This window comes from Eleutherodactylus coqui, chromosome 3 (genome assembly GCF_035609145.1).
Source record: "Eleutherodactylus coqui strain aEleCoq1 chromosome 3, aEleCoq1.hap1, whole genome shotgun sequence".
In the NCBI taxonomy this organism is placed as follows: domain Eukaryota; kingdom Metazoa; phylum Chordata; class Amphibia; order Anura; family Eleutherodactylidae; genus Eleutherodactylus; species Eleutherodactylus coqui.
In genome coordinates this window covers 219,610,801-219,631,385 of record NC_089839.1, presented here as the reverse complement: position 1 = coordinate 219,631,385, position 20,585 = coordinate 219,610,801, and the positions used below count along the sequence as shown (strand labels likewise).

The window sequence follows — 20,585 nt, the reverse complement described above, 5'->3', positions numbered from 1 at the left end:
TGTCTCCCCTAAGACTTTGGCACTCTTTTTTTATTTATTTATTTATTTTTTATATTTTCATTTTTGGTTTTACCTCCTCACGTTCCAAAAAATCATAACTTTTTTATTTTTCCGTTCCCATATTTTGCGAGATGAACTATATTTTTCAATTGTACCATTTAATATACCAAATAACTGACTGGAAAAAATTTTAAAAAGTGGAGTGAAATGGAATATAAACACAATTCTGCCATCATTGGGGGGGAAGGGGTCTTGTTTCTATGGCATACATATTGCTGCAGAAATCACATAACTTTACTTGTAGTCATCACGATGATACCAAATTTATGCAGTTTTCCTTTTGCTGTACTATTTCTAAGAAACAAAACCTCTTTGAAAAGCAAAAAATAAATTTCTGCCACCATCTTCTGACCGCCATAGCTTTGTTATTCTTCCATTGATATAGTTGTGTGAGAGCTTATTTTTGCATTACATCTTGTAGTTTATATTTCTTTCCATTAGTTTGAGTTTGTGTAATTTTTTTTTTTTTTGATCGCTTTTTATTGAATTTTTTCTCGGAGATAATGTGACCTAAAATACCCAATTGTGTTTTTTTTTTTTCCTGACAACATTCACCACGCGGCATAAATAATATGCTGTTTTGATAAATTAGACTTTTATAGATGTGAAAATGCCAAATACACTTAACATTTTTTTTATTAGTAATGTGAGTTGTTTAAACCTTAGCTTTGTCTTTGGTAGGTTAGCCATACGCTTGGACTTTATTGTGCATGGCGATATCTCAGGATCCGGTACAGATGAGCACACACCGAATTGTACGAATGGCTTTATTGTGCAGCTTCAACATATCAGCAGAATGACGGAGACGTTCTCCACTATGTGATGTTGTTATAATCATTGATCTCCTAAACCAGTTTTACATTTCCCTTTATGGAGTAGGACAAGTCACTCCAATCGAAAATATCGCCCCTTTGTTTTATTTTCCCATTAAATACAGATCGAAGGGACTTTAGTGAAAGAACTTTGTTCCACATGTTTAGATCTTTGATCTTTCCAACGTAGCTCTGCTTTTCATCGAAGTCACCATTGTAACTGTCGTAATCTTGGCCTAAAATAACAGTGCCACCTGGCTGCACGGTGCTTCTTTTACGATAATTCTTGTTTCCGGATCTTCTGCCGTTGACCCACAGTTCACAGCGGCCGTGCTTAGATTCCCAAGTCAGACAGAGTTGGTTCCACTCCTTACTTTTATCAAGCTTGGGGAACATTATTCCCTCCCCGCTCATGTAGAACCCGACATCCCCATTACTTTCTAGCCATAGGGTCAGCGCATCATAATTTAAGGTGCGATAAGTAAACAAGATGGTCTCTCTGTTCTCCGGGACGTTCAAAGCCAAATTCATGCAGAGCGTAAAGGCGTTCAATCTCATCGGCCGAGCTGGAGTCAGTACGACGTAATCTGTGATACTCTCCTTCGGGAAAAGGAAATGTCTTCCTGTAAGATCTAAAAAAAAAAAAACCTAATCATTACCTGACACTTGGGAGAAGTCTATGAATGGTGAGGATAATGTCAGACTTGTACTACTTACTTGTCTCTGAAGGAACATCTGCAACCACTTGTGTATCTATAACTGAGTAAAATAAAAAGATTATAGTGTGCTGCTAGAAAACCTCCTGTGTAATTCTCTGGGACCTCCCACTTGTCTCCATTGCAAAACTATGCACAGAGATATAGCTAGGTTTTCCGTTGACTTGGGGCAGAGATTTACTGTCTTTATCTTATATGTAAATGACAGAATGGTTTGTTGGAGAGCATAGAGCAGTGCCATCTGAACAGCATAATGAGCCCCCAGGCAAAGCAGTGTACTGGGGCCCCTATGACAACAACTCACAGGAATAAAAATGGAGATGTGACAGGCACGAGAAGTCGTGATATTATTCCCATAACACCCCCATAATTCTGCACTCAATACCCCATAATGACAAAGTGAAGACAGAATGTTAGAAATCTTTGTAAACTTTTTTAAAAGTGAAAAACTACCATTTTTCATTGACGTAACTATTTACACCCTTTGGTATGACACTTGAAATTTATCTCTATGGACCTCCCATTTCTCATGATCATCTTTGAGATGTTTCTACATCTTGATTGGAGTGACCTGCTGTAAATTCACTTGGACATCACTTTTTAAAGACTCCCCTGTCTATATAAAGTCTCATAGCTCGCAATGCATATCAGAGCCAAAACCAAGGTATGAGGAGGAAAGAAATGCTTGCAGATCTCAGAGACAGGATTGTGTAGAATCACAGATCTGGAGAAGGTGAAAAAAACATTTCTGCTGCACTGAAAGTTCCCAAGAGCCCAGCTGCCTCCATAATTACATGGAAGAAAGACAACCAGGACTCTTCAGAGAGCTGCCAACCCACCAAACTAAATCAATGGGGAGAAGGGCATTAGTAAGAGAGGTAACCAAGAACCCAATGGTCACTTTGGCTGAGCTCCAAAGATCTTGTGTGCAGATGGGAGAAACTTCCAGAAAGTCAACCATCACTGCAGCCTCCACCAATTTGGGCTTTATAGCAAAGGGTCCAGAAAGAAGACTGTTCTCAGTAAAAGACACATGAAAGCTGCCTAGAGTTACCAAAAAGCACCCGAAGGACCCTCAGACTGCAAGAAACAAGATTCTCTGCTCGGATGACACAAAGGTGGAACTTTTTGGTTTCAATTCCAAGCGTTGTGTCTGGAGGAAACCAGGCGCCGCTCATCACCTGCCCAATACCATCCGTACAGTGAAGCCTGGTGGTGGCAGCATCATGCTGCGGACAGGGAGACCGGTCAGGGTTGATGGAAAGCTGAATGGAGCAAAGTACAGAGATAATGAGAACCTGATCCAGAGTGCAACGAGCCTCAGACTGTGCAGAAGGTTTACCTTCCAACAAGACAATAACCCTAAGTACACAGAGAAGACAACACAGGGGTGGCTTAAGGACAACTGAGGGGCCCAACAAGAGCCCTGATTTGAACCCAATCGGACAACTCCAGAGAAAACTGAAAATGCAATCTGACAGGAATCCCCAAATCCAGGTGTGCGCCCCTTGTGGCATCATACCCAAGAAGACTGGAAGCTGGAATTGCTGCCAAGGGTGCTTCAACGGAGTACTGAGTACAGGATGTGAACACTTATGTCAATGCAAAATGTTATGTAAACAAAAAATAAAATCTTTTAAAAAAAAAATCACTTTTGTTATCACTTTTTCAATATGGAGAATTAAGTGCAGAATGATAGGGGAAAACGTAAATATTTTTTAAAATTCATTTAAAGTAATGGAAGGGTCTGAAGACTTTCTGAATGCATCACATGTACCAAAGACTACGTTCTACTTACGGACTGGAAGCATTTCAGAGGGTTCACCAAACACCTGAACCTCACACAAGGACAAGTACTGTCTTTGGCCCGGTATTACGATCGTCACATATCTCCCCTCCATTCCTTTGCAATTGAAGGACAACGTCTCCCCATAATGCATTCTGGACACAATTCCGCACCTGGAAGAAACAAAATTGCTCTTAAAAGGGCAGCCTCGTGAGAAAAAAAATTGAAATTAAATATGCTCAGTGCTGTGTAGAAACATAAAAGTCATACTCCCCTCCCCCAATTACCACAGCGGCCATTGTGGTAGTGCCAGGTCCCCTGCTAAACTCTTCTTGCAGCACCGGTGATGATGTTCCATCACAGGGTCATTTGAACATAACCAGTTACTGGCTGTATGTAAATGCCCATTTAGACACAACGATTCTCACTCAAAAATTGCTCAAAGCCATCTTTTGACCAATAACCTTTGCGTTTAAATGCACGGACATCATGCAGTTTTCGTGCACGGTTTGTTCCTCGCTCAATTTTAGTTTTCGAGAATTGAGTGATAACCTCTTATCAGCGGTGCAGGCTGTTATCACAGTTGTCAGCTCTGATAAGATTCTTTCAGCTCGTGTACCGCTGGTAGTTCACAGCAGGACGTGAGCTGTAAGTGCAGGGAACAATGCAGCTGTTAGCTACTATAGACTATGCAAAGATGATTGCTCAAAACTGTCATTCAAACTGTCATTTGAGCGATTTTTGAGCAATCATCTTTCAGTGTAAATGGGGTCTAACTCAGGATCAGCTGGTAATTTTGCTGCAGCAGTCTTATGGCCAGGTGACAGGATGTCATTATTGGAGCTTGGAGAAAAGTGCAGTGGGGGACTAGCACCATCAGAATGGGAGCTGTGGGAGATTGAGTGATGTGATTATAACATTTTATGTGCTCCGGAACAGATTTCAATTGAAAGGGGTTTTCGGGGACTTGAATAATGATGAGCATCAGGATAGGTCATCAATATCAAAGTCTATTGGGCATTCACACTCAGGAACCCTGCTGATTAATTGATTGAGAAGGCCGCAGCCACCACTTAGGTCTGTGACATTACGTTCTTCGGTCACATGGCCTAAGAACAGTTCAGTCCCATTCAAGTGAATGAGATTGAGCTTCTGTACAATGTAGGACATTGTGCCTGATATGCAGTAAAGTGGCCACTGTGCGTGCTGTGGCCACTTCAAGCAGCTGACCAGTGGGGGTCCCAACCATTGGACCCCCACCAACCTGATATTGATAAGCTATCCTGAGGGCAGCTCATCAATATCTTAATACCAAAAAACTCCTTCAATTTTTTTCTTATCAAGCTACCCTCTTTAACTGCCTATAACTTGTCTTACTGAGCTCAATAGTCACTAAAAGAACAAAAGACTCTGTTCACACTGTTACCAACAAGATAGGATGGCACCCCTTTGTGGTGAGCCATATGGGTGGGCAGTGACTACCACAAACTGGGCCTCATGGCATGTGACATGGACATAACCACCAGGGTTGACTTACTTCCATTCACTCAACCCTGCACTTTTTGTAAATTGGTGAAAAAGTCACACCTCAATATGGTCCTACATGCCCCAAAATGCTCGCTGCCACCACTGATCATTTTACTAGGTCAGGTCAGCCACTCAGTATACTGAGTATGGGCTCCACTCCAGTAGTCAAGCTTTACTCACCTGGGTCTATGTGTTTTTGGTATGGAGGGTCCAAGGACTCAAGTTAAAGGCTATTACAAAAAGGAGCAATGCATATAGAAAATATAAAAAGTCATACAAAAATGGATAACTTCAGGGTGATCATGCAATTCAATATTTGATCATATGAGCCAGGGGCCAAACAAAAATGGAAGTGGATGCGTTGGACTCTGCATCATCTTCCAATTCTGGATAAATTATTTCCAGTTTACACCTGACGGATAACCCAAAATTTTCATTTATTAATCTCCCCACTGTTCTAACACAGTTCTCATCTCCTGGGCATCTGCAGTGTTGTGTCTTTGCCTGAATGGCTAAGGCTGCCTTTACATCTGCACTGGAACCGCCGCTCAGAGGTTCCGTCGCAGATCCAGCACAAAATACCAGAAGAAATAGCTGCATGCAGCACTTTTTCTTTTGGTAAAATGCCAGGCAGCTGAGCAGAAACTGAATGGACCACTTTATAGTTAATGGAGTCTGTTTGGTGCTGTTTAGCCGAAACAGAAAAATGGAATCCCTGCCGCAGATGTGAAAGCAGCCTAAAGCCACTCACACTAGCATCTGTAAAAACATTGTGTTTTAAATGAGGCGTTTTTGAAAGACGTTTTCAAATGTGTTCGCCAGCGTTTAACGCACCCTATCATTGCAATGGGTGATATGTGTTAACTGAAATGCACTAAATTAGAGCAAACATAGTTAGAAAATTGTGGTGTTAGAAACGCAGAATTCGAACGCTCGTCTGAGAAGCCCCATTAAAATCAATGCAGGAGTTTTACAGCGTGTAGCACAACGTTTAAAATGCTGCGCTTAACGCTGTAAAAATGGCCTGTGTGAGAGTGGCCTAAGACAATGACTGTGCCTTTTACTTTAAAGAGTCTCCTATGGCCCCCAGATACTTTATTGGCTAGGGACTAGAGATGAGCGAGTATACTCGCTAAAGGCAATTGCTCGAGCGAGCATTGCCTTTAGCGAGTACCTGCCCGCTCGAGACAAAAGGTTCGGGTGCCAGCGGCGAGCAGGGAGCTGCGGGGGAGAGCGGGGCGGAACGGAGGGGAGATCTCTCTCTTCCCCCCTCCCCCCCCCCCCCCCCCCCCGCTCCCTCCTGCTGACTGCCGCTACTCACCGCTCCCCCGCGCCGGCACCCGAACCTTTCGTCTCGAGCGGGCAGGTACTCGTTAAAGGCAATGCTCGCTCGAGCAATTGCCTTTAGCGAGTATACTCGCTCATCTCTACTAGGGACCGAAAATGCATAAACATGCTGATGGCACATCCTTGTCAGCAAGGAGAGACAATTAGACCAAATTCACATTCATGATTTGACCAAGAAACCAATGAATATTAACAAATCTGGCTGGGGCAGGCCATATGAATGGAAGAATTTCATCATCTATGACAGCGACCATAAAAATCAATCATGGGAGCCCTAACCCATGATCGGCTAGATACACCATAAAAGTTAGGTTTATGGTGTCTGCCTACTGGGAAACTAATCTAGAGAATTGGGGTGTCTGGTCTTCATTCATGATATTAACCCTTTCCAATCTAATTTTGGATTCAGGGTTTCCCAAGGGTTTTCCTCTTTCTGCCATTATACAATGGCACCATCTGCTGGCTAGAGCCAGTAGTGCGGCATGGGACATGCTGGAGAGGTTCCTGACAACAGAGCGGCCAGTAATATACAGTAAGAATACCCTGCCGGACGTCTTCCGACATCGGAGCTGAAGACGTCAGACAGTGTATTGGAAAGGGTTAAAGTGAATATGAGATGGAGTGGCGGGATTTCTCACTGACTTCATTATGGTGTCTTCTCTAAAAGGATTCTCTGCTTTTGGGATCAGTGTAATCCTAGAGCCTAAATGATAAAATATTGGTTGAAAAGCCATCAAAGTCTTACTTGGGGTTCTCAACTCCACCATTCTCAGCTGAGTCCCCTATACGAATCTGAGCACCATTGATTCTTTCTCGGCAGCAGTCCCCTCGATTGGTGATGGCGACAGAAGATATACGAAAACGTGAGCCAAGGTCTACATTCCACCAGGGACCCAGCTGCTTTTGAGTGTGTGTGCAGTCACCAGCCATGTAGTTGCTGGCCAGGGAGCCATCTATGGGTTTTCTTACTTCTGATCTACTGCTGAAATAGGACGATTGGGCAGGAATGCCTTGTGGAGCCAAGTTTTTGACTAGAAAATTAAAGAGAATGAAAACACCATTATTTCTCTCTTTTCTGGACATTTAACCCTTTCCACCCCAGGATATAAACATTTTGTTGTCACTGGGAAATGTTTCCTGCAAATAGACTTACATCCTTAGAATGTTAACCCCTTACATGCAATCAATGTTGATCGCAACATGTAGATGGTTTACAGAGAAAGAGCGCTCCCTCTGTAACATTAGCCCTCTTCTATGCAATTACGGAGGGCTGATGGGTTGCCATGTCAACCAGATGCTAGACAATGGCGTCAGGGTCTGCCATGGTCTGTGATTGCTATGAATAGCAATAATGCATTGCAGTACAGAAGTACTGCAATGTATTATCAGAGCAATTGTAGCATCACAGGTTTAAGTCCCCCATAGGGACATTAAAAAATGTTAATAAATAAAAATGGTAAAAACATGTTTAGAAAGTAACAAAAAAACACTTTTGCAAACATTCCCCTCTTTGTTTAATAAAAAATAAAAAGTAATTTGTAACGACCTGTACAATAAATAAATTCAACACCCTTTAACCTGCATGGCAATTGACATAAAAAAATTAAACGAGCCAAAATGTGGTAATAAGAGTGACCAAAAAAGTCATTTGTACCCCAAAATAGTACCACTAAAATGTACAGTTTGCCGACAACACAAAGCTAGGAGAGATGGCTAACACTGGAGAAGAGAAAGGGAGAATTCAAAAAGATCTGGACAAATTTGAACAGTGGGGGCGACTAAGAGAATGGTATTTAAAAAGGAGAAATGCAAGTACTACTTCTGGGCAAGAAAAATAAAAAAAGCACACTTGGGCTAAGCAGCAGCATATGTCAAAAAGACTTGAGTATACTAATAGATCACAGACTGAACATGAGTCAACAATGTGATGCAGTAGCAAAAAAGGCAAACACAAATTTTGGGATGTATTAACCCCTTGAGTGGCAGGTTTCCTACCACCCTGTCGTGCCCACCAGGGCAGGTTTTTTTTAAAATGGTCTAATCATTGAATTTCAACTAGTTTTGCAGTTGCGTCTCAAGAGCCATAAATTTTTCATTTTTCCAATGACATGGCCATATGAGGGCTTGTTTTTTGTGGGACAAGTTGTGATTTTTTAAACAGGGGGTAGGAAAAAAAGAAATGGGGAAAAAAGAAAAAAAGGGGCCATGTCATTAAGGGGTTAAATAATGTATTAACTTCCTTCTCTGGGTCATTACGACGCATGGATACCACATGTGTGATTGTATTTTTGTTTTTTTACAAAGTAAAGGGAGACAAGTTTTTTTTATTTTTTTAAATAATTTTTTTTACATTTTTTTTTTTTTTGTCCCTTTAGGGGACTTCCACAGGAACCCATCAGGACCCCTGATCACATTCCGGGGGTCCGATGGTGACAGCCCTTTACATGCTGCAGTGACAGCCCTTTACATGCTGCAGTCACATAGACTGCAGCATGTAAAGGGTTAACACAGCAGAGAGCGGAGGTTTTCTCTGATCTCTGCTGTAAGAGCTAGTACCTAGCTGTCCTCTGACAGCTAACAACCAGCTCTCCCTGCCACAGAGACCATCGGCTTGCTTCTGACAAGCCGATGGTCTCTATGGCAACTTGTAAACAAAGCAGGACATTGCCGACATGTCGGCAATATCTTCTGCTGGTTTTTCAAAGCCCTTGCTTTGTTCTCTGTGGGACTGTGCAGGCAGAGCACACTGTCACAGCTTGTGGCATTGTGCTCTGCAGCTCCCATAGTGATACATAGCCCGGAAATCTTCCGGGCTATGTTGCTATGAGCAGTGGAGCTCGTCCCCGGAAATTTTCCGGGCGTGCCACTCAAGGGGTTAAGAGAAGCATAGAGTCTAGATCACGTGAGTTAATTATCCCCTCTACTCTTCCTTAGTTGGACCTCATCTGGAATACTGTGTCCAGTTCTGGGCACCCCACTTTTAAAAAGACATAGACAAACTGGAGCAAGTTTAGAGAAGAGTTACACACATGGTAAGCGGTCTGCAAACTATGAGGAACGGTTAAAGAATTTGAGAATGTTTAGCTTGCAAAAAAGAAGGTTGCGAGGAGACTTAATAGCTTTCTACAAATTGTCAGGTCCGGTGGTGTTGGGACCGGCGGCTCGCTGTCCCCACATCGCTGGTCCTGTCCTTCATGCTGGGGCTGTGTGGCGCAGCGGAAACCTTAGCCCTTATTACCTTCCCTGACCACCGTACTCCTTCCTGCCGCCGGGTTGCTAGGGATTCGGTGGTTGCTGCCCCGCACCGCATCCTGGGCACCATAGCAACCAGGCATGCTTTGGATCTTCACCTGTTCTGCAGTGCTGGGGGTGGGTTCCCCAACACTGCTGGGAGACTCTACTGCTGTGAGACTCCCTACCTCAATCAGCTGCTGGGGCAGGAGTTCTGACAGCATTTAAACTTGGCTGATGCTTCCCTCCTTGCCAGTGTAAGTTTGGTCTTCCAGCTGCACGTGAGTTTTCTGCATTGACTGCTGTACTGTGTACCCGGTTGTTGCCGACCCGGATAGTCTGACGTGCCTTAGTGTTTGTCCATTTTTTCCTCAGTGTCTATGTAGTCTTTTCCCATGTCCAGTTCCCCTAGTGAGTGCAAGGCACGTCGCCCAGTTGTCGCCCTGGGGCCTAGCCCAGGGGGGCAAGTAGCAAGGGACAGGGGTTGTGGGCAGTGCAGGCAATTCCAGTATTCCGGTATCCGGTTCCCTGACACAAATATCTGAAGGGCTATCACAGTGCAGAGGGATCAGCCCTTTTCTCATTTGCACAAGGAGAGACCAAAAGCAATGGGATGAAATTGAAAGGGAGGAGACACAGATTAGATATTGGACGGGGAGGGTGATCAATGAGTGGAACAGGTTGCCAAGGGAGGTGGTAAGTTTTCCTTTTAAGGAAATCTTCAAACAGTGGCTGGACAGACATCTCTCTGGGATGATTTAGTGAATCTTGCACTGAGCAGGGGGTTGGACACGATGATCCCAGTGGTCCCTTTCAACTCTACCATTCTATGATTCTATGACATCAGCACTGGCATCTGCCCATGATCCCACCCTACAATAAAACCACAGATTGAATGACTTTTACCTCCATGATGTTTCTTTTGAACTTCAAGATCTCCATTCCAGTCTCCACCTGAAATAGAAAATGTGTGTTGGTATTATTCCCGTAGTCCTAATATGGCTTTTTGTTGCATTACAGTGAGGTTCATCTATTAGGGTCAGTACTAGAACTATGCAGGTCCCACTGCACTATTAGGGCTTATACATATGGACGTTTTATCACAGCTATTTTGCCGCGATATAAGTCGGCCGAAAATCGCAGCAATCTGAAGCATTGGTTTCCCATGCATTCGTACAGATGAGCGATTTCCTGGGACATGATGATGATGATAATAATCTTTATTTGTATAGCGCCAATGTATTTCCCGGCACATAAAATCAGCCAGCCAGATAGCATTGACGCTGCAGATTCCGGACAGCTGCTTTAATGCGTGGCCGGAAAAGATAGGTCTTGTCCTATCTTTTGGCAGCAATCAGCCAATACCATAAAAGTCTATGGGAGCTGCTGGAAAAGAGAAGGAGGGGAGAAGTTTAGCACATGTGAATGAGGGCTTACCCTAGACATTCCACACAAATGTCAGTATGGCTCATTCTACACTCTGTCAAACCAAATGTATTAGTGCATGGGGCACATAGTTTTGCTTTGTAGTGTGTATATATACTGAATAACCACCTTATTAGAGCCCCCTCATATAGTAGCATGACAGACCTCCTATAGGCCTCCTCTGACTTTCAGAACTGCAGCAATTTGTCATGGCGTAGATTTTACTAGGTGATTAAATCTTTCTGCAGGAATATCGGCCCCTGCGGACAGGAAACGTCTTGTAGTAACTGCATATTAGATTGAGATGCTGACGTGTTCTAGACAGCTTTATTCCTCCATGATAGATAGCAACGTTTCTGCACAGAGTCTTTGTCAAGCTAAAATCACATGTATCAAACACTAATTTATATCAGACATACAATTCACGAATCAGACATGGCAACTCCCACTTAGATACAATCTACCCACCAGGTGTAGTTACTCTCACATATTATGTTGTGACATATCCAGGCTCCTAACGTCACAGCTTGGTTAAGCTTCCTCCCTGGTCAGTGGCGTCCATAGGCTACGTTTGCGCAGACACAAGACCATACCCCATCATCCGGGGTCACAGTTCTAATTTCCATACAGTGAAATGCCAATCGTTAAAGGGCTTTACTAAAGGGGCTATTTAGTGTATAGATGGTGTTGGCGAGTGGAATACTTATTTATATTGTATTTGGACCTTTTTTTTTTTTTTTTAGTTCTCCACACCCAATGTCTACCTATGTTCAGATCCTCACGGCATGCACGCCTTCATCTCACAGGCTTTTTTCCAGACTACTATTTCTGATACATGGCACATAAAGTACATCAATAATGGGTGTGATCTGGTGCCAAGACTGCCTCCATATTTGCCATGTGCTGGATAATAAAGTAACAGGACTACTTAGTTTTAAGGCACTAAATTAGGAACTTACTTGGAGTATCCACCGAAAGGGCAAACACTTGGACTTCACACAAGCTCAGGGAAACATCCTTGTCTGGGATAACGATGGTCACAAAGCGCCCCTCTAAGCCATCACAATTGAATGAAAACGTCTCACCAGGGCCAACAGAGGACAATATGCCACATCTATGAAATATGACGTGAAGATAATAAGAAGGCATGCTAGCAAATCATATCTTCATTTGTTTTTTACATGACTACAGCTAGAGACTCCCATATACACTATGATGACAAATGTAATTGGAGCCCCTACTAATCCTGTGCTGTCAGGTGATGTGTGAGCATTAGGCATAAAGGAGAATATTACACAGGTATATCCCAGTACAGAAACCATCAGATGCCCCCAGGCGTAGAGCTGACAACAGGGTCTGGTGGTGGGATGCCACCAACCAATCAGTACGGGACATTGCAGCACTTTTTGACCTTTCAGTGTCCACTATTGGCAATGTTATTGGGAGATGGAAGCCATCTGGTGTGTGCGGTGCAGCCACGTTCAGGGAGATGTCGTAGACTGACAGAACGTGGACAATGAAGCCTTGTCCGAGCTGTGAAGACATCACGTACATTGTCTGCCCTCGTCAGGAGGTCTCTCAGGCCATTGGACCATCCATTAGCACCAGAACCATCCATAGGGAGCTGCATGTGAAGGGTTACCATGGACGAGCGGCTGCACACAGCAGTTAATCTACAGAGGTGCCCATGATGGTACTTGGAGCGTCGTTCTTGGATTGTAACTGAGTAAAAGCAAGTGTTGTGCAAAGCTGAATCAGAGTACACTATCTTTCAATTGGATGGTCACACTTAGGTGAGGCAGTTGTCTGGACAGCGGTTTCTATGCTAACGCATTGCCCCAACAGTTTGGAGGAGGTTTTGTTATGGTGTGAGGGTGTTTCTGCTGGGAAGGACTAGGGCCATTGGTTAAGGTGAAGCCCACCCTCAACGCCAACGGGTGCAGAGACATTCCGGACGATGCAGTATCACCTACCCTGTGGCAATACTTTGGTACAGCTCCGTGTCTCTACCAACATGACCAAGCACCATGTCATACAGCACTTAGTATTGAGGTTTGTTTGAGGAGCGGAACGTCTGCAAACTTCATTGGCCAACCCAAACTCCAGATCTCTATCCCATTCAGCATCTTTGGGACAAACTAGAATGCTATATTCATGCATGCCCAACATGCTCATCTTCCCCCGCATCACTAACTGAAGCTCTCAAGGAATGGAGGCAAATCTCTTCACACATCTATTGGAGTTTGGGGAAAAGAATGCGTAGAAGGGTTACCTCAGTCATTGAGGCCAAAAGGGGCACAACACCAGATTGAAAAATGTTAATAAAATCAAATTTCATCACCTATATATGTCCCAATACTTTTGTCAACATAGTGTATACTATACATATGCAGAGTATGGAGCTTTACATTGGGTTCTTCTTCCAACCAGTAGCAGAAGATCCAACATGAATCTCAGCTTCCTTAAGATCTTGAGCACTTGAGTCGTTTTGGCTCGTTACTGCGATGAAGAAGATCTTGTGATGCATTTTCAGATCTATGGTCCACCAAGGAGTCTTCTCCACCATAGTCTTGGTGCATTTCTTCAGGTTACCATCAATAGCATTACTTGACTCTCCTCCATCTGTGCTGGACTGTGATGTAGTTGCATCTGTTGCTATATTAGGTGCTAAAGGACAAGACAGTTCTATTATCTGCAGAAGCAGAATGTCCTAAGACCATAAGGAGAAGTATCAAGTGTGGAGAGCCTTACCAGCATTTGAGTGCTTCAGAAGATTCTTCAACTCTGTAGCAACTGTGGAAATGGAAACAAAGTCAGGGAAGTTCTTTTTCTACAATCGGCATCTGATACAAAGTTACCGGACATACGGTCATGGTTTTCAGTGTCACCGAAATCTGGCGTCCACGGAGCGGCTGAAAAGCAATGGAATTATTTTTGATTATTAAAGGGTAGAATGTGGGATTCTTTAGTCGTGTTCTTTACATTGAGGAAATGGGTGCAGCAAAACTTTTTGCAACACTATTTCCTTCTCTCTACGCAGATAGCACCCAAAGCCCCCAAACCTCTCTGGTTCCTGCACATATTACCACTGCATTTTGTATTGTTTGTTCCTAAAGCCGAATGCTTTCATCTCAATATTTATTGCTGAGAAAGGACTCAATAAATCCTAGATACGTAATATATGTGGATGGCAGACAAATCGCTACTGACCACTTTAATAAAGAGCAGTCACCACCAATTTTCTATCTAAATAAGTCTGAATTCCTGCGCTGATAAAGTTCTAAATACATCTTTATAGCATTTAGAGACCCATTTATTTGATACAGGGCTCCAAATCCCCTGCGTAGATACAGAATCATGTGGTAATATCCTTCCTACCTTCAGCCACCCCTAGAGGGAGCTCACTGTATACACACAACTCAATAATAGCTCAGTATAAAGTAAGCTGCTGAGCTTCCCCTAGTGGTGGCAGTATATATCTGTAAGTACTGAGCTCCCCTTAGTGAAAGATGTACAAATTATATACAGAGAGCTCCCCCCCAGTGATGGGTGTATACATCTGTATGTAGTGAGCTTTCCTCATGGTGTCTGTTTATATCTGTGCACAGTGAGTTCCCCATAGTGGTGGCTACATATATATATCTACACAGTGAGCACCCCTAGTGTTGGCTGTATAGACCTGTATACAGTGCACTCCATCCAAGTGGTGGCAGCATATATGGGCATACAGTGAACTCCCCCTACTGGTGGCTGTATATATGCGTATGTAGTAGTCAGCTTCCCCTAGTGGTGACTGCAGGAAGACAGAATAGAGGAGATTTACTATTACTGTCTAATATTAGACAGTGCAAACTTAGACTAGACAGTCTTAAAATGTGCCAGATTTATCACAGTGATTCATGCTGAAAGATAAATCTGTAGATTATTGAGCTGAACTTTATATACTCTATTAGTTGGCTTAATATGCTTTTACAGGGAAGAATTATCGTTCGGATTCCTATAATCCAACGAGAATCTGAACGGTTTATTGTTCAGTGTAAATGCATGCACCGACTGAACGTTGATGGGAAGTTGTTCACTTCTCGTCCCTCATTCAGTTTCTGCATATAGAAAACTGAACGATGTATTGTTCCATATAAACAGATAGTCATTCATTTCTGAATGACTGCCTGCTTACTGTAAATGGAGGTGGGAAGGCCGGCTCCGCTTCCATTCAGTCAGTGATACTCGATCCTGTATAAAAGCATAGGAACAATTCGCTGGAACACTCTGTGGGCATTTGTTGCCTGACAGATCGTCCCATGTAAAAGCATCCTTAGTTTAGGCTAAAAACTGCACCAAAACTTGGCAGAATATTTGGTGCACAATGTCTCATTTAGGCCACACCACCTTTTTCATGCCCCTTTGTAGGATGAGTGGTGAAAAGTGTGTTCGAAATTTTTGTGGTGCAATTTACACAAAGTGTCAAATCTTCAATAGTAGATTTGCCACAATATTGTTATTCAACTCTGTGTCTGTGCAGGGGATTTGGATCTCTGTGTCAGAAAAATGGAATTCTAACTGCTCTAAAGATATTTTGAGAGATTAATGAACACAGACTGATAAATCTGCAAACAATGTGATGTTAAAAGGGTAGTCCAGTTGTAAACTATTGATGGTCTAGCCTCAGGATTGGTCATGAATAGTAGGTTGGTGAGATTCCATCACCTGGTATCCCAATCAGCTGTTCACCAGACCAGTGTTCTGAGCTGAATTTTGCAGGAAGTAGACAGCTCTGTTCTTCTGTAGTGGCCAGGCTGGTATTGCAGGTTGAGTTCTTAGTAAAATGAATGAGAATTTCGCCTGTAATACCTGGTCACTGCAGTAAGGACAGAACTGTCTGTTTCCTGCAGAAATCAGTACATAAGTTCAACAGCCTGGAAGACAGCTGATTAACAGGGGTCCTAGGCAATGGACCCCAGGTAATCTACTATTGATGAGCCATCATTAGTTTACAAGTGGATAACCCCTTTAAACATGGAGAGTCATCATATATTCCTCAAATTCTGGAGCCTCAATATTGAGCATCTGCAGTCATTTCTCACCTGTATACCCTTCTGCAACGGTAGTGCCATAGACCTTCACCTCACACAGAGTCAGATACGCAGCTTTGTTAGGGATGGTGATAGTTACATACCGACCCACCATCCCGCAAACGTATTCACCCTCCTTTCCACGACCCAGTGATTCTATCTTGGCACATCTGTGAGAAAGGTGGAGCTGACATTATCTGAATCCTTGGACTTTGCAACACTTTTACATACTACCAGGACAATTCCTCTTACCTGGGATTCCGAGTTCCACCATTTTCTGGAAAATTTCCAATTCTAATTTCTGCTTCGTTGATCCTCTCTGGACAACAATCAACTCGATTTGTAATTTTCACTTTGGTGACGTTGAAGGTGCTCATGAGGTCCACCCTCCACCAGGGCTCCACGTCTAAGTCAGTATGAGAGCAATGTCCGGACATGTATATGGCACTGGGGGAGCCGTCTATGGCATTTTCAGAAGCTCCAAATTTATCATAGGTGCTGGACTGAGAGGTGATTCCTCTGAAAGCCAAATTATCGCCTGGAATCGAACACAATGCAACTTAAAACAGCTTCAAATTTTGTGATATTAAAGGGCTTTTCCAAGGAAATAGTATTGATGTCCTATCCTCAATAGTTAATAGGGTGGAATCCACCACTTGGGATCCCAGCTGATCAGGTGCCCACTGTCAATGCTACAATACACTGGGGTACAGAGCAGAAGCTACTGCTCCAACCATGGTGCAGTGATCAGTGCTGGTAATTGCAGGCTGGGATTTTATTAAAATCAATGGGAGCCATGTCTGCAGTTACAAGAATCATCCACTATACAGGGGTCGAAGCAGCAGTTTCCGCTCTCTTTTCCTTGAAGTGAACAGTAGTATTTCCATGGAAAATCCCTTCAAGGCTTTTTACTATGACTTTGTTGGTTATATATAGTGGCAAGGCAGTACACAGAATGGCCAGTAGAGGGCTGTAAAACAGGCATTCTGTGTGTCAATCAGCAGGGACAGCTGTATGGGTGTGTCGGCAGGAGTTAAAACCTCCAAACACACTGAGCACTGTAGCTGCTGTTGCTGAAGGCCAGAGAGTTGTAGTCTCTGAAAAAGGTCCTGTGGCTGAATACCACATGTTTGATAGGGAAGGATGCCCCCTAGACTGACACCCTGCTTGGGTAATAAATGTGATGGACTTTATGTTTGAAGCACTAGGCCTGATATAGCTAGTGCGAGATAACCAGTGTTACTTAGCATCCAGGCGGCCAGGGATGTTTATCATAAGTGTGTACTTTGACTTACAACAGTGCGAAGATTGTTACTTTTGATGTCTGTTATGTTACCAAAATAAATGGACTTTTGGTGAGTTTTACCACCAATTCTGCCTGGACCTGGGTTACTGAGGTACAACCACCTATCTAGGTGTAAGACAGATAGAGTTCCCAAGAGCTCAAGTTGGGCATAGGAAATGGCGCACAACCCAGCTGTGTTGTTCTTAACAGCCCAAAGTTGAGTGGAGAAGGAGAAAATTGTGTTTTTGTAGACTAGACATAGCTCCTGCAGCAATTAAACAGATTGGTGATGTGCAACAAAAGTGAAAAAGAAAGTGATGTAGCTTTAATAAAAGAGCTAAAAGAAACATTTAGGACAGCAGAAACAATCTATTTAAGAAAGAGGCTTTCTGTAAAGGAGAAAGTGGAGCGTGTCATTGGTCCTGAATTGCTGACACTTAAAAGTGAAGATTCCCCAAGCCTAAAGTTTTGACTCTGGAAGGTCAAGTGCTGTGATTAAGGCTTACGGCCTTTATTAGAGAGGGGGGAGTATCTTGTAAAGCAGTACACAGGGTGGCCTGCAGAGGGTTTGAGAGCAGGCTTGATGGACTGACAGTTAGCTAGGACAGCTGTAGGGGTGTGGTTGGAGGAGTTAAAACCTCCAGCCACACTGTTGCAAGGGGGAAAAGACAGCTCAGAAGAGGGAGCTAAGAGGACTTGTGTGGGCCAAGCTGTAAAATCCCCGAGTCTGACAAAGAAGATCCTCCTAGACTCACATCACTGTTGTTGAATGCCTCACTTCTGGAAGAGACTGGCCTATCTAGGGTAAGGGCCTGTGAGACCCCATAGAAGAGCATATGTGTTGCTGCCCTGAAAATGCTTCCAGAGAGAACTTTTGAACAGAATATTGTTGATATCCTGATTTTGAGAGAATAAATGGACTTACTTTCACCAGAAACTGACCTAGATGTCATTTCCTGAGATGTTGCCATCCAACTTAGAGAGGAAAGATGGCAGTCCACGTATGAATAACCCTGAAGTTACCACAGTATGCATACACACACTGACTGTCCCATTCTAAGAGTCCCCAGACCTCTCACGATTGGTGCTTCTGTGTGGAAATTATCACCGTGACCTCGGATTGCAGCATAACATAACGTGACAAGTTTTCTGTGAATTAGTTTTAGTGTGAATCCAGCAATCTGAGTGACTTCCAAGAATGATTGGTTATCGGTGCTAGACTAGCGAGGCCAGGATTTCACTGCCAACTGCATGGGGTCTTCTCGTGTAACGGTGTACAACCAGAATTACATGATTGAGGGAAACATCCAGTGCAAAGGGATCCTGTGGACGCAAACAACTTGTCACCGAAAGGGATCAGAGGCGGATTGTTAGGAATTGTTTTGACCAAGAGACGCTACATAGTCAGGAGAAGCTGAATAGAGCACTGGTGCTCCAACTAATGAGTCCAAATGCACAACTTGCTGTGCCTTAGTACAGATGGGCTATGACAGCAGAAGAAAAGTTCCAGCGCCCCTGTGTCTCAGAGAAGCAGAAAGGCAAAACTTCCATCACTTATTAGCGGAAAAACATCACCTGGTCAGATGGATCCAGATTTCTGTTGCACCGTGCTGATGGGAGGTCAAGCACCATGAATCCATGACCTGTTCCTGTTAGTGGTTCAGAGCATGTTGATTCTGAAGACCAAAGGAGGTCTAGTGACCAAATGGGGGGGGGGGGGGGGGGCTATAATAAAGTGGCCATTCAGTGTGTGTATATATATTAGAGGATAACACCCCAAAAATGTAAAAAGGTTGGGGATGTGAAGCTGCAGCTCACAAATATCAAAATAATTCTATAAGCTTGCATTCTTTTTATGTCTTGAACAACTCCTTAGTTACGCACCTTCAGGTTCTGGAAGCTCCGGAGTATCAACTAGAAAACAGAAAGATGAAACAGTGCAGAATTCAATGTAAGGGGGACATACTGTACATTTTTGCCTTTTCCCTCAGTAAAGCAATTCCTGCCGTGCAGCAGGAGACTAGAATACTTACTTTCTTCAGAGCTGTCAAAGAACAGATCCCAGATATGAGGAACTGCATGGAATAAAAGGACATTCTCATTAGAAAAGGAGATATTTATTCATAGTTTCCATATTTTCTATCTTATAGTCATTTTCTCACTTAGTTTGCACTACATTGAAATGAATAGAAACCTGGATGGATAGACTTGATAAACATAGACACAGAGATGTGACTACACTGTAAAATACAAACGACCAGTAGACGTGGAGGAAAAAACAGGAAAAGTCTGTGCAGGGGAGCTCCTATCGTGAGGCGACCTGAGACTGCCACCTCAGGTGGCAATCTGTAGGACCTGAAAGGGGCACCGAATTGCTGTCGGGTGGGTATTTATCCTTAACTGGCCAGATTAATGGCCAGTAAAAAATTATTGCTACCTGTGAGCCAGACAAGCACTTAACTCACATAGTCTGTAGCTCCGGTCAGGTAGCGGCTGTAATCAGAGAGTGATCCCTGACCTCTTCACCAGTGTCTGTGTTCTTGCATGCAGACACCTGGTGAGGGGTCAGGCATCAAACTCTGATTACAGCAGCGCCCTCGCTGCTGCTTGACTGTAACTACAGGCCATGTGAGTTTAGTGCTTGTCCAGTTGCTGCCGGGCTGGAAATACACTATAGGGGGTCACTATTAATACTGAGGCCACTATTACTACTGGGGCTATTGGAGTAACTATTACTACTGGGGCTACAATGGGGAACACTATTACTACTGGGGCTACTATGGGGGACATTATTACTACTGAGGCCCCTATGGGTGTCACAATTACTTCTGGGGCCACTAACAGGAGCACTATTACTACTGGGGCCATTAAGATGATCACTATTACTATTGAGGCCACTTAGGGGAAATCTTACTATTGGGGCCACGACTTCGAGTGCTATTACTCTGTCACTTCAGGCAAGTCCTAATGGTTGAAATATGTGTTGGGTATCTTGTGAATTGGTGCTTTCAATGCCTGCACAAAAAATGGTATTTCTTGCAGGGGAGGGCTCATTTCACTCTTTGCCTCAGGAAGCATAAAAGCTTGGGGCACCCCTGAGTCTGTGTATAGGTGTATGTAGGTCTGTGACTGTGTGAGCAAACATAACTCTTCACAGACCCTTAAAAGTCTGAGGATGGTTACAATTCACTTCATCATACAGTATATCACGTCACAACAGACAGAATTCCAAATACTGCTAATGAAGATATTTCACACAATATAAAATGTTTCTTACTTGTCATATTCCAGAAAGGCAACTCAAAGTCACTATCTGCAATAAAG

At 43.4% G+C, this 20,585-nt stretch overlaps 1 protein-coding gene across 1 annotated transcript; it reads right to left on the bottom strand.

Annotated features, from left to right (window-relative positions):
- Positions 1–795: 795 nt before the first annotated feature.
- LOC136621437 (pentraxin fusion protein-like) lies at positions 796–20,569 on the bottom strand. Its single transcript, XM_066596938.1, is given in 13 exon segments — positions 796–1,595; positions 3,391–3,547; positions 6,994–7,279; positions 10,386–10,433; positions 11,864–12,018; positions 13,313–13,571; positions 13,656–13,697; positions 13,772–13,816; positions 15,989–16,146; positions 16,229–16,514; positions 19,146–19,175; positions 19,295–19,336; positions 20,539–20,569. Coding segments are annotated over 13 exon segments (2,205 nt in total). The 5' UTR covers positions 20,546–20,569; the 3' UTR covers positions 796–905.
- Between the last annotated feature and the right edge of the window lie 16 nt (positions 20,570–20,585).